Raw genomic sequence first — 13280 nt, 5'->3', positions numbered from 1 at the left:
ACTGTAAGGCCCAGGGCTTAGATATTTGGTATACAGCATCATCTAGTGGACCTCTACCAGATTTGTTCAAATTATTGCCACAGGGTCAAAATTGACCCCGCCTAGGGGGTCCTTGTTTTAACGTAGTGTTATATAGTAAATCTTTAAAAATATTCTTCTCCAGAACCGTAAGGCCAGGAGATTAGATATTTGGTATACAACATCATCTTGTGGACCTCGATCAAAGTTGTTCAAATTATTGCCACAGGGTCAAAATTGGCCCCGCCCTGAAAGTTATTTGTTTTTATATAGTCTTATATAATAAAACTTTAAAAATCCTCTTCTCCAAAACATAAGACCTAGAGCTTTCATATTTGGTATATAGTGTTACCTAGTGGACCTACACCAAAGCCAAAGGTATTCAAATTATTGTCCCGGGGTCAAATTGGCCTTGCTCAGTGGTCATTTGTTTTTACATTGTCTTGTCACTGAACATCTTTTCCTCTGAAAGTAAAGGTCAGAATGACTCCATACTTGATATGTAGCATCCTTACATGGTCCTTTCTCAACTTTGTTCAAATGGTTTTGTTTGGCCCCTTTTAGGGGTCACCAGAGCAAAAAATAGAAAAACCTTTAAACAACTTGATCTTATTAACTGCTTGATGGATCTTCAAGTCTGAAGCATCCTAGCATGGGCCTCTGTCAGGTCTTTTCAAATAATTTTGTTGGCCCCTTTTAAGGGCCACCAGAGCTAAAATTAGTAAAAAAACTTAACATTTTCTTCGCATGAACCCCTTGATAGATCTTCAGCAAATTTGGTTTGAAGTGTCCTTGCATGGACCTCTCATAAATTTGTTCACATAATTTTGTTTGGCCCGGTTGCCATGGCAACCTAAAGGAAAATGTCAACAATTGGTTATAATCATCTTCTTCTCCTAAACCGCTTTGACAATTTTGATGAAACTTCATAGGAATGATCCTTGGTTGGTGCTTTTTCAAAATTGTTCAAAGAAATTAATTCCATTTAGAACTCTGGTTGACATGGCAACCTAAAGGAAAATGTCAACAATTGGTTACAATCATCTTCTCCTAAACCGCTTGGACAATTTTGATGAAACTTCATAGGAATGATCCTTGGTTGGTGCTTTTTCAAAATTGTTAAAAAAAATTAATTCCTTGCAGAACTCTGGTTGCCATGGCAACCTGAAGGAAATTATAGGCTGTCGTGTCCGCGCTGTGACTTTCTCTTATATGGACAGATTTTAAAATGAAAATGCCATATGTTTTCAACATACCAAGACAACGTAAGGTGAAAGATACACTAAGTGTTTATTCACAATGGAATGCTGAATATGAGGACATAAAGAGTGTTGGCTGTCATTTAGTATGATTGTTTTTTTTTTGCTCAGAGGCAATTTAATATAACTTGCAATATGTATTTGACACATAAAGGCAAGATAAACTTTTTATACGCCTGAAGGGTCGTATTATGTTATGGCCTCCATCGTCTGTCCGTCTGTCCGTCCGTTAGCAATTCCGTGTCCGGGCCATAACTTGGTAACTAATAAAGCGATTTTCAAATAACTATATACAAATCATCACTACATTAAAAGGATGTGTCGCGCGCAATTTCCAGGTCCATACCTTAAAGACTAGAATCACCATGGGGGTGCGTTAGCAATTCCGTGTCCGGGCCACAACTTTGTCACTAATAAAGTCATTTTCAAATAACTTTATACAAAGCATCATTACATTAAAAGGATGTGTCGCGCGCAATTTCCAGGTCCATACCTCAAAGACTAGAATCACCATGGGGGGGCGTTACAACTTTGTCACTAATAAAGTCATTTTCAAATAACTTTATACAAAGCATCATTACATTAAAAGGATGTGTCGCGCCCAATTTCCAGGTCCATACCTCAAACACTAGAATCACCATGGGGGGGGGCATTAGCAATTCTGTTTCCGGGCCATAACTTGGTAACTAATAAAGCGATTTTCAAATAACTTTATACAAATCATCACTACATTAAAAGGATGTGTCGCGCGCAATTTCCAGGTCCATACCTCAAAGACTAGAATCACCATGGGGGTGCGTTAGCAAATCCGTGTCCGGGCCACAACTTGGTCACTAATAAAGTCATTTTCAAATAACTTTATACAAAGCATCATTACATTAAAAGGATGTGTCGCGCGCAATTTCCAGGTCCATACCTCAAACACTAGAATCACCATGGGGGGCGTTAGCAATTCTGTGTCTGGGCCACATCTTTGTTACTAATAAAGTGATTTTCAAATAACTTTATACAAATCATCACTACATTAAAAGGATGTGTCACATGCAATTTCCAGGTCCATACCTCAAAGTCTAGAATCACCATGGGGGGGACGTTAGCAATTCCATGTCCAGGCCATAAATCAAAGACTAGAATCACCAATGGGGGGCGTTAGCAATTCTGTGTCCTGGCCACATCTTTGTTACTCGTCTGTTAACAATTCCGTGTCCAAAAGGATGTGTCACGCGCAATTTCCAGGTCCATACCTCAAAGACTAGAATCACCATGGGGGGGCGTTAGCAATTCTGTGTCTGGGCCACATCTTTGTTACTAATAAAGTGATTTTCAAATAACTTTATACAAATCATCACTACATTAAAAGGATGTGTCACATGCAATTTCCAGGTCCATACCTCAAAGTCTTGAATCACCATGGGGGGGACGTTAGCAATTCCATGTCCAGGCCATTACTCAAAGACTAGAATCACCAGGGGGGGGGGGGGGCGTTAGCAATTCTGTGTCCGGGCCACATCTTTGTAACTCGTCCGTTAGCAATTCCGTGTCCGGGCCATAACTTGGTAACTAATAAAGCGATTTTCAAATAACTTTATACAAATCATCACTACATTAAAAGGATGTGTTGCGCGCAATTTCCAGGTCCATACCTCAAAGACTAGAATCACCATGGGGGGGGGGCATTAGCAATTCTGTGTCCGGGCCACATCTTTGTTACTCGTCCGTTAGCAATTCCGTGTCCGGGCCATAACTTGGTAACTAATAAAGCGATTTTCAAATAACTTTATACAAATCATCACTACATTAAAAGGACCTCAAGCCGAATCTTCTTCTGGCGTATAATGCTCCGTTTCGCGGTGCTCTTGTTATGTACTTGTTCATAGATCAATGTCACATTGGGGGGCATTTGTCATATACTTTGACAGCTCTTGTTCAATATTCTTTGAGAAACAAGCTATATTAATAACAAAGGTTAAACTCTTTTACTCAGGTGAGCGATTTAGGGCCATCATGGCCCTCTTGTTTTATGTATTATTTATTTATCATATGCATTGACAATTGATTATAATTTCATAATATATTATTTATTCTTTTATTGTATGTATTCTAGATCATTAAATAAATATAAGTAAATATGCATTCAAATTTCTGTATTTAGCCTTAAATAATGAATGTTGATATTGTTAAAACTAAAATCCGCTGGACTTTAGACCAATATTCCCTGGAATTCAGACTAAAATCCACTGCAAAGCCTCTCAAAAGTATGGCATGCATGTATTTGTGTCTGTCTTTTACCTTAAAGGTTGTACCCACCAGGAATACTTTTTGTATCCTCTCAAAATTCAGACTAGGAAACTGACTTGAGGTTGAATATATAAGATTATGTTTTTCATCATCTTCAGACAAATAGAAAATAGCTATCAGCTGAAATCTTATTCAACAATAAATGTTTGAGAATGCTAAATATTAGCAGTACACAGGGTATAAATCTTGTGAAACACATAGCAATAACGTGCTAAATAATGCACGTGAATCTAGGTAACTTTTAGTAGTAGAAGTCAAGTATCAACTTGGTTTATTACAACAGAAGCAGTGATTACGAACTTCGTAATCACAGCCCCAGAAACAGAAGCGTTTTTATTAAATCTCCCAGGTTGCGGAAACATGGCACATCGCAGGTGCGGATCCAGGAATTGATGTTAGAGGGGTAGTAACTTAGGGGCGCAACTTTTGACATGTGCTCCTCCCTCAGAACCGAAAGTATATGGCATAAACTGTTTTACAGGAATTTGGGGTTACTTCCTCATGTATGTAGTCGGAAATGGTGCATTATGAGCTTATTTTATTACCTTTGTTTCTCCGATATTGATGAAAACAGTAAACTTCGATTATTTTAGAGGTGGCGCATGCCGGGCGCTTAAACCGCTAGCGCTTCGACCAAATTCCTTGAGCTACACAGTCGGTCCAAGGCCAATTCCCCGCTATTTTGGCGCGAACACAAAACCACCGACTGTCCCCCCGGACCTGGGGTGGGGGGATGCTTACCATTGACTGGTGCATTACTTTAGCGACAGCGATAGGTTTTCATATTACTTTTTCTCTGTTAGAATGTAATATCTTAATTGTCTGTTAATATGTTCACTGATAAAACTTTTGCGGCCTGGCACATTGCATCTCATTAGTCATGGCAGTATTCTTCAAGTTCAGGCTTCTTTTTTTCAAAATTCAAAATGTTTATTTTCTAAACCATTCATTGATTTATCAACACCATGTTCACACATTCTCATTTACAAGAGGTTTGATAGTGATAAATCAAATGTGTAACGCATGGCACCATCACTCTGGTGAACGAGAATAATTTCATATAGCACAATGTACATGAAATAATGACAGTATGGCGAGTCGTTCCTTCACTATTTTTACCCATAAATACCATAAATTAAGCCTTTTCATACAATAGATCTCCATCACCTCTCCGACATCTTTATAATTTGTGTAAATATATGAACATAATCATGTGGTCTTTAACAAAGATAGAAGTGTAAAAAAGTGTATATCTTCGACTTCAAAGAACTTCATTAATGCTAATTCTTGACCAAATTTTAGTTGCCTTTAACCTTGAAAATAATCGGTTAAATGGCAAGATGTTTGTAATCAAGCTTAACGACAGCGTTTTTGTGACATTGATGAAAGATGGATTTGTTTTGTTTGTCTTTTTTCACTCGGATAAAAAATTGTACTAGTATCTGATACAGGGTTAATGAAGCAATACGATGGTTAGACGTCATGCTAACCATTGTATAGTATAACAGCGATGAGGAATATGGATAAGTCGACAGTTGACAGGTAAGGACATTGTAAGAAGTGTCATTTTCCTAATTTTTGCTTTAAATATGGCAATATTTTTCTTTATTCCCATTTCCTACATGTTCCCATTACAAAATCTTACCTGTCCTTCCAATTGGAAATTTCCCATTTTAAAACTGAACTTTATTCTCCAATTGGAATTTTCCCATTAACCAAATATTCCAATTGGAATTTTCCAATGTTCATACTTTCCCACTTTGAATGTGGGAATCCTCCAATTGGAAAGATTCACTCATGGGAAGGATTCGCAAACAAATGCCTTAAATGAATCTATCGGTTCTTCATTTTTAATGAATATATTATTTTTCATGTAGTGAGTGTAAAATATTCTTAATTAAACAGTCAATTTCAATTTTAAAAATTATGTTCAAAATTCTCCCACAATTTTAATAGAGCCAGTTTTCCAATTGGAAAAGCTTGAAAAAGCCATTTTCCAATGGGAAGGCCATTTTCCAATGGGACTCCCATTGGAAAAGTTGACTTTAAATGCCAAAAAAACATATTTCTAAATTAAATTTCAAGAAACAAAAAATATCTCTTATTAGTATTACCTAACACATTTTAAAAATACAAAAATAAAAAACATTGGGTGAAAAATAAAAAAAATAAGATTGCAAAAATTCCGGATTTGCAAACTTAATCCGGATGCTGTTATCATTGATATTATGAACAAAGACGAAGTACAAATAAGTATTATAGAAAATAAGTATCATGTCACATACCTTGATTAATAGTGAACGTGACCATGCTCGAGTTAGCAATACTAGGTAGAATATTAGTCTTAATTAAATAAAAAACAGAAATAAAACTTAAAGTGAAAAACTTACCCAAAGTTATCTTTTGCCGAGAAAGTAAAGGAATTAATGGCTGGGGCATTCAGCGGAGGCGTCCAGGACATGTTGATTTTCCAATCAACACTTGAAATATTCTTCAGGCCTTCTTTCGACAAACCAAGAGGTGATATAGTTTCAACTTCCTCTATTCTGAAAATTGAAGAAAATAAATAGACTTCAATGTAAAGGAGCAATTTTTAAGAAACATGTGTTTGTATTTCCAGTTCCAACTAAACTTTCAATCGTAACGTCGTCGCGTACGCTGCAAAAAATGGAACAATAACGCACAATGATGAGTTTATGTTCCACTGAACTCGTGAAACACCGTTAAAGGCGACACTCCAATAATTAATCGGTAAAGCTTTTTTGGTTTGTGATGTCTGTAGGTTGTATTTGTACGTTTATTTATCTACTTTAGTGGCGTTCTGTCCTTGCCTTGTGTCTCTTGACAGTGTTTATATTGGCTTTATTACTGGGTTTGTCCCTGTAGGTTACATTGTTTAATTTTACCTTCGTGTCGCATTATCTACTCTTGCTACAACATCCATATACAATGTCTGTCCATGTTCCACTGCAAGGCAAGACCTATCAGGGAAGGTTGGTGAAACTAACTGGACTGGTTTATGGCACGAGTTGCTTTGTGAGTCGTATACGTTGATAAGAAACTGGACGGGGATGCTACTTAAAGGTGAACTGGCGTTCGCATTCGCAAAGTCTTCAACTTGTAGAGCCACGGCATACCAACCGCTCGTCGTTGCCATGTATGACAAAACGCAGTTGTTCTACAAAATAAATCATAGTTTTTACCCTGACACAAGCCTAACATTGTTTCCAAAAAACATACAAAATGAAAATGTTAAATGTATGACTCGATATAATGTATCCCTTTAAACGCAATACTCATTAAGACACAAATGCTATTAAATACATCATTATTCTTTTATTTATTAATATAACTCCCGTAAATATTATATTATTTTTATTAAATTTCGTATACATGCTGTTTTATTCGTCAGTATTAACGAAAGTATAAACATAATTCTCGTTTACAAGATATTTTAAATGAAATTATCATAAATAAGTGCAAGAAACACGTACATTATCTAGCCACAAATTAGATATTGCACTGCAGATGGATGCACATTCGTTATGTCCAGTATTCCTCCGTGATCCTAATGCTCGTCTGCATTTCACAATATCACCATCTACGTCGGACACTGTGTAAAAAAATACGGTTTATTCGTATTTAATACTGCAGTCAATTGATAGATCTGAGAGCAGACCAATTGTTCATGTAAGTTTTGTCTAGTTGACATAATTAAAACATGTTGATTTTTTAATAGAACATATTGGATAACTATTGGCCAATCAATTAGTATTTTGGCTTACTTTATCCTTACAAAAAACGTTTTATACAACTCGCTGAAGGTGTCGTTTATTTCAATGTGATCATGTATATAAGTTATCATATTCATTCAATGATAGATTCTTGTGTTTCGTGCGTTCATGCAGCATGGACGCTCTGTCGCGGTTTGGAAAATCCATAGAGCTTCTTCAAATATTTGCCAAATCACGACCGAGCTTAAATACTGCATGAACACGTGAAAAATAAGAATCAATCATTATTTAAGATCTCTACGTGCGGTGATTGAGCAGCGTCGAATCAAAGCGTTGCTTTCTTGCGAAACTTCGCCTACAGGTGTCATGAAGGGTCGAACGGTTCATGCAAAATGAACGCAAACTTTATCGTACAGGAAATAAAGTGCGAATGTAAATATTAGACTTTTGGAGCTTAATTATATGACCCAATCTTGAGAAAAGTAAAAAAGGAATGCTATGCATTCCATGCTAATATTCATAGACTGATAATATTCCATCCCCAAACTCACTAGAATAGTTTTAGAAATATTTGTACCACAAGGAATAGTAAAACGTATTCACCCTACTTTTCATAACGTTTTTGTTGCTACCCCCATTTACCTGGAATGGTTATCGTATGGTTGCATCCCCTCTGTAGCCGGACAATTGGTGATATGTTTGCTTTAGGTGAATTGTTGATTTTTCTTGTGTCAGCCCTTGGCTGGAGGTTTGCAGTCACAAGAAGTGACCAGTCACCACCACTTGCTAGTGACAATGTATTAATCCACGCAGAGCCTGTAAATCTGTACCAGGAAGCAAACCAAACTATAATCGTTTGAAGATCGGATTTAAAGAAATACAGTTCGCTCAAATTACTTTTATTACGTTTTGCTACATTGATGTATACGATAAAACAGTTATCCTGATTTGAAAATGTTGTTGACCCTCAAGTAGCAAGGAAAATATGATCTTGCTCTTACAAAGTTCTTAAATCTTTAAAAAGTGGTTTATTGGTGCAACCTAACTTCAAACCGGAATTATAGCGTGCCATTACCCAAAAACAAAGTCTCCGTGTGGCAAAGGAAAAAACCTTTTTACGATCGTGCCAATTCCCGATGTCCAGTCCTCAGAAATACTAAAATCGGTGCATTTGAACGAAAGGGGGAAGTTCATGGAATTATAGTTGCAGTTTTCTTTACATTCTAAATTCCCTTCTCCGTTTATCTTTTTCTGACTATTAATTGTCGTTTGGTCGCAAAAAAGTCCTTGATTATAGGAGCGTCGCCAGGATATACGATAGTCAATCGTGATAGTGTCCTAAAGTTTGAAAACAATATATTCTTTCAGCGTCTAAGAACTGGTTTCGCTGTCAGCCCTTGATATGAATCTGTAGGGCTCAAACATGAACAGGGTCACACAATAGGGAATAATAACATCAAAGTGAAGAATTGTTAGATTTAGTTTAAAGATGCACTTTTACTCCCCAAAACATATTTTTATATTTAACACAATTGTTTAAATTTACCAAAAAGGATTAATAAATGTCGAAAACAATGGTTCTTATGAACGATACTTCGTTTAATTTGAAAGAAAGGTGCAGAAAACACGGTATTTCTATCTTATGAGACGATAGCAGATCACAGTAAATCTTTTAGCATTCACCAATCATTTAATATTTTTGCGTTTTCAGCTACGAAAAACACGGTTATAAAATTGTTATCAGTAATTAATATTTTCCATAAATGCATTATTTAGTAAGAAGTTGAGGGTTTAATACTCAAAATTTATGTTTGTTATACGTGTGTATGTATTGATTTTGAATTATAGTGTCACTATAAGAATTCGGCCACCAAAAAGGCAGATTTTGTATTTATTTAGAGAGTTTTCAATGACTTTCCTGATGAACATACATTTGTTTTGGAAAAAAGTCTTAAATTATTACCCAATATTCATATAAACTAAATTCTTTCGACATCAGATCAAAAACTCTTTTTGTATATGAATCGGCATGACTTGGATTTGGTTTGCTTAAGATTGTATTAAAATTTGTGATAAAACATTTTACATTCAGAAAAAGCACGTTCCCATCAATTGATAAAGGTGGTGAATTCGTCATCAAACGGAGATAAAAGAGATAAAAACTATACCTGGCCTGGCCCGGGTCTCCATGAGAAGATTGCGCCTCTAAAATGAGACCCACTTGAAATACCCCAACCTGTCAAGCTTATCAGTAGCAGGATCAACATGTTCTGTATTCTGTATTTCTACCTGTTTGGACATAAACAGCGGAGCAAAAATTATTTTTTTTACAAAACAGAGATCAACTTATCAAATAAGATTATCTTGTTTGCTTTGGTATCGTGTACTGAAATATATGGCCTTCAGGACAAAGATTATTATACAATAACAAAGTGACAATTTAGAAATACGATCTCTTTTTTCGGATCGTAATTTCTGTTTAGTAAGAATATATCTTTTCTCCAAAGTAATAGCTGTTTTTGTCATTTGAGACATAGTTTAGTAAAATCTTCATTAAATTTTAACACTATCATACTGTTTAACTTCAGTTCTTGATTTTACGAGATTCTGTACGCACGTTCATAACAAAAGTCAAGGCCAAATACAATGGGGGCAATGGTACAACTAATTGTTTAAAGGATAAACAGAACAATAATTTCTGATGTTAAATTAAGAGAAATACATGTAAATAAAACTAAACAAACACACACAATTTCGCTCAATAGCTTTATTTTCGAATGACTTATGCGGAGACTTGCCTTGGGACAGAATGTTTGAAGGGATACGAAATGAAATGGTGTGGTAGGATTAGAAAATCCATCTGCGCTTAATACCTTATACACTTATTCAAAGTTCTACCATTATTAGAATGCCTAGTATGCCCATTATTATGCAATCTTACTTATTGATGTATCACATCGCTTACAACACATGTATTCTTCGCTTTCGAATTTTTCCAAATCGACATTTACTAGGTTCGTCTACAACGTAAATCCCAGTAAATTTAAAAATAGCGTCGGTATATCTTTCTGTACTAGTCACGTGACTTTCAAATGATAAATTATACACTATCAACTTGGAAGCCATTATACGCTATTTTTTAAACGGGTTAACTCAGCTGAGAAAGCGACGAAATATTCTTTGAATCATGTAAAATGATATATTATCGGCTCATACCAGTTCGTGATAATAATTCAAGGCTTGTTTTGTGGAATTACTGTTCTTGCCAATTTCTTGACCATCTCGTGTCTAGTCCCTTTAAATGTGCAAATCAATGGTTGGAAATCATTGTGGGTATAAAGAATAACAAGCTATATTTGCTTTTTCATCAGAGAGAAATTCGATATCCCATCTAAGGGTTCGGTCTGGTTAAATTATGTTAAGTATATAGCACATTCAATATAGACAGACATGCGCAAAAGTACAGTCAAACTGAGTATTTATAAAATGACACTTTTAAACAGTTACATATTTACAAATACAACTTCCTAAGATATAGTATCCAAACATTTGTGTCTTTAGATAAAACGCAGTATATGAAACTGCCCTCATAAGCTTTTAAAACCAAAACAACGGTGTCCGCTTATTAACTTGATTTAGGAGTGATGTGTAGCGATGAAACATAGTATGTTACAAGCATCAATGGATCCGTATGCATGATGATTAGGTCAACATCACTTTAACTAATTACTGTATATTAGTATCTTTCACATGTATGCAGAGCGGATGGAAAAATCCGATTCGAAGGAACGTGAGGAAGCCGTCATTGCCCGTATAATTCTCTCTTCTAATTCGTTCTTTTTTTTAAAAAAGAGTATCATTATGCATTAAAATCTTTTTCTGAAATGGCGCGTAGATGCACGTGAGTCGTCGGATAGACATGAATTTCAATGCCCGGTTAAAATTCGGAAACACATGTCCGTTATGCAAGAAACGGTATTCTGAAGATAAATCGACTTTCCAATAATGTTCCTTATGAATAATAAGTTAAGCGATGAAACTTTGTGTAAGGCTAGCGTATGTGGAGACGTATATTGGGATTGCATTTTTGTTAGCATGGATCAATACAAAAAGTATGTGAAATGGTTGTATTTCGATACATATTTGTTATTAGCCCAAGTTTTTGTTTTCACGAGAGAACATCTGGTTTCACACTTAGGTATGATTTCAAATAGTTTCTCGAGGGAGAGCACTATAGTTCAAACGAATCGCATAAAAGTTAAACATCTGATAAAAGTTATGTTCATCAAACAAAATTTCACAATTTTATCTTTATTGCAAACTGTTCGAATTCAACAAAAGTAAATCTGATCTCAATCATGTTTTTTTTTCGTGGATTAAAAGTTAATTCTGCAGCGTCGCTATCTCCAAAATTTAAATTTTTGAATGTAATTTACATTAGTGCTTACGCACATGACTCCGCCAATCGGATCTCCGAACGAGTTCTGGTTCAATCATTCAGAAAGCATCTCACGAAAGCAATCGCCAACTTTTCATTAAGTCATTATTTGTCTTTAATAAGTTGGGCTTTACGGTTCGCGAACGCGCGCTGGCTAGTATCGAGGCATTCGAAAACAAGAACGATTTATTATAATTTAGACAACCTTATACCTTAGATGTTTGTAATAATAAAACAATTCAAACAACAGGGGGAAAGGCCAGTTAAGTTACATATAACCCAAATCCTGATTAAAGGTAATGTCAAACAGAAGACAAACAACGCTTTAAATAACCAAGCAACCAAATATCGTCAATGGAAAATGCCAGCTGGATAGGTTAAAAAGCGTATAGGGGATTGTACATATGCAACCACTACAAGTGATACTCTATTTAATTGTCAACAACTTATCGCTAATGCTATACAGTAATACTTATTCTAACATCATAAAAAGTATACCTACTGCTTTAAACGTCAATTAATTACGATCACAAAAATCCAAAAAGGCACATCGTTCTAAAAACACATTGTTTACCCCACGCGCGGCTGCTATATGTCTAATACGTTGGCTATTGCGTCACAAAATTTCCTTATCACAATGTTATTTGCGAAATTTTCATTACTATTCACAACGAAAGAGTAAACAATTGCAATTTACTTCCTTCAAAGAAAGGACCTTGCATTTTCTGTGAAAAGCTTTACAGGAACAAGATTGACTCCTGATCAAAAGTTTGCTATGTTTAGCAACAATAACATTATCTAACCTCTCCTATTGCATTTTCTTAGATGAAAGTGCTTCAAAATCCGAGGAACGTAACAAACAAATACTTTAGTTGTATCTGTATTGAATATAGAAAAGGTCGAATTAGCTGCTATGACAGGTTGCCACTTAATCCAGGATGGAAATTGCTGCCAACCTTAACAGAGGTATATTGTATGTGTTTTAAAGGGACTAGACACCAGATGATACTATTGCACGAAAAAAAGAAATGTGTCATACTTACATAGAATTGATACCGCTTTGTACAACACATTGATTTTTACCCTCAGATGTATCACATCGCTTACGCCACATGTATCCTTCGCAGATTTTGCGTATTTTTTCTATTCGAAATTTACTGTGTTTGTTCACCACGTAAATCTTAGTGAATTTAACAACAGAGACGCTATATGAATATGTACTAATCATGTGACTTTCACATGCTTAATATACACACTATAAACTTGGAAAATATTTTTCGTCACTTTTAAACGGGTAAACTCAGCTGAGTCAGTTACAAAATATTATTTTTATAATTTAAAAGATGTATTATCGGTCTCATACTAGTTCGTTTTGAAAATTCTACGCTGGTTTTGAATACTGTATTTGCCGTTTTGAGACCATCTGGTGTCTAATCCTTTTAAATGGCACCTAACTCATAGCACAAACACGACGCAGGTATTTTTTGTGACACAATGTGTGTGACATCGACGAAACATGCAAGCCCAATGACG

The 13280-nt window shown here is 35.5% G+C and overlaps 1 protein-coding gene across 3 annotated transcripts in view; it reads right to left on the bottom strand.

Annotated features, from left to right (window-relative positions):
- LOC128242673 (uncharacterized) overlaps window positions 1-12310 on the bottom strand; it is a 51149-nt gene extending 38839 nt beyond the window's left edge. For 2 of the 3 annotated variants that reach the window (XM_052959915.1, XM_052959918.1), the window contains exons 1-7: window positions 12246-12310; window positions 9478-9598; window positions 8385-8647; window positions 7952-8133; window positions 7070-7188; window positions 6482-6753; window positions 5966-6121 (exon numbers count right to left, since the gene is read on the bottom strand). In XM_052959915.1, the coding sequence (XP_052815875.1) occupies window positions 5966-6121; window positions 6482-6753; window positions 7070-7188; window positions 7952-8133; window positions 8385-8647; window positions 9478-9576 (1091 nt within the window). In that variant the 5' untranslated portion in view covers window positions 9577-9598; window positions 12246-12310. The remainder of the gene's footprint in view (window positions 1-5965; window positions 6122-6481; window positions 6754-7069; window positions 7189-7951; window positions 8134-8384; window positions 8648-9477; window positions 9599-12245) is intronic. The other variant, XM_052959917.1, reaches the window with a different exon arrangement.
- Between the last annotated feature and the right edge of the window lie 970 nt (window positions 12311-13280).

Source organism: Mya arenaria, chromosome 8, assembly GCF_026914265.1.
Source record: "Mya arenaria isolate MELC-2E11 chromosome 8, ASM2691426v1".
Lineage (NCBI taxonomy): Eukaryota > Metazoa > Mollusca > Bivalvia > Myida > Myidae > Mya > Mya arenaria.
Note: the sequence above shows the minus strand (reverse complement) of the source record. Positions and strands in the feature narration are given on the sequence as shown.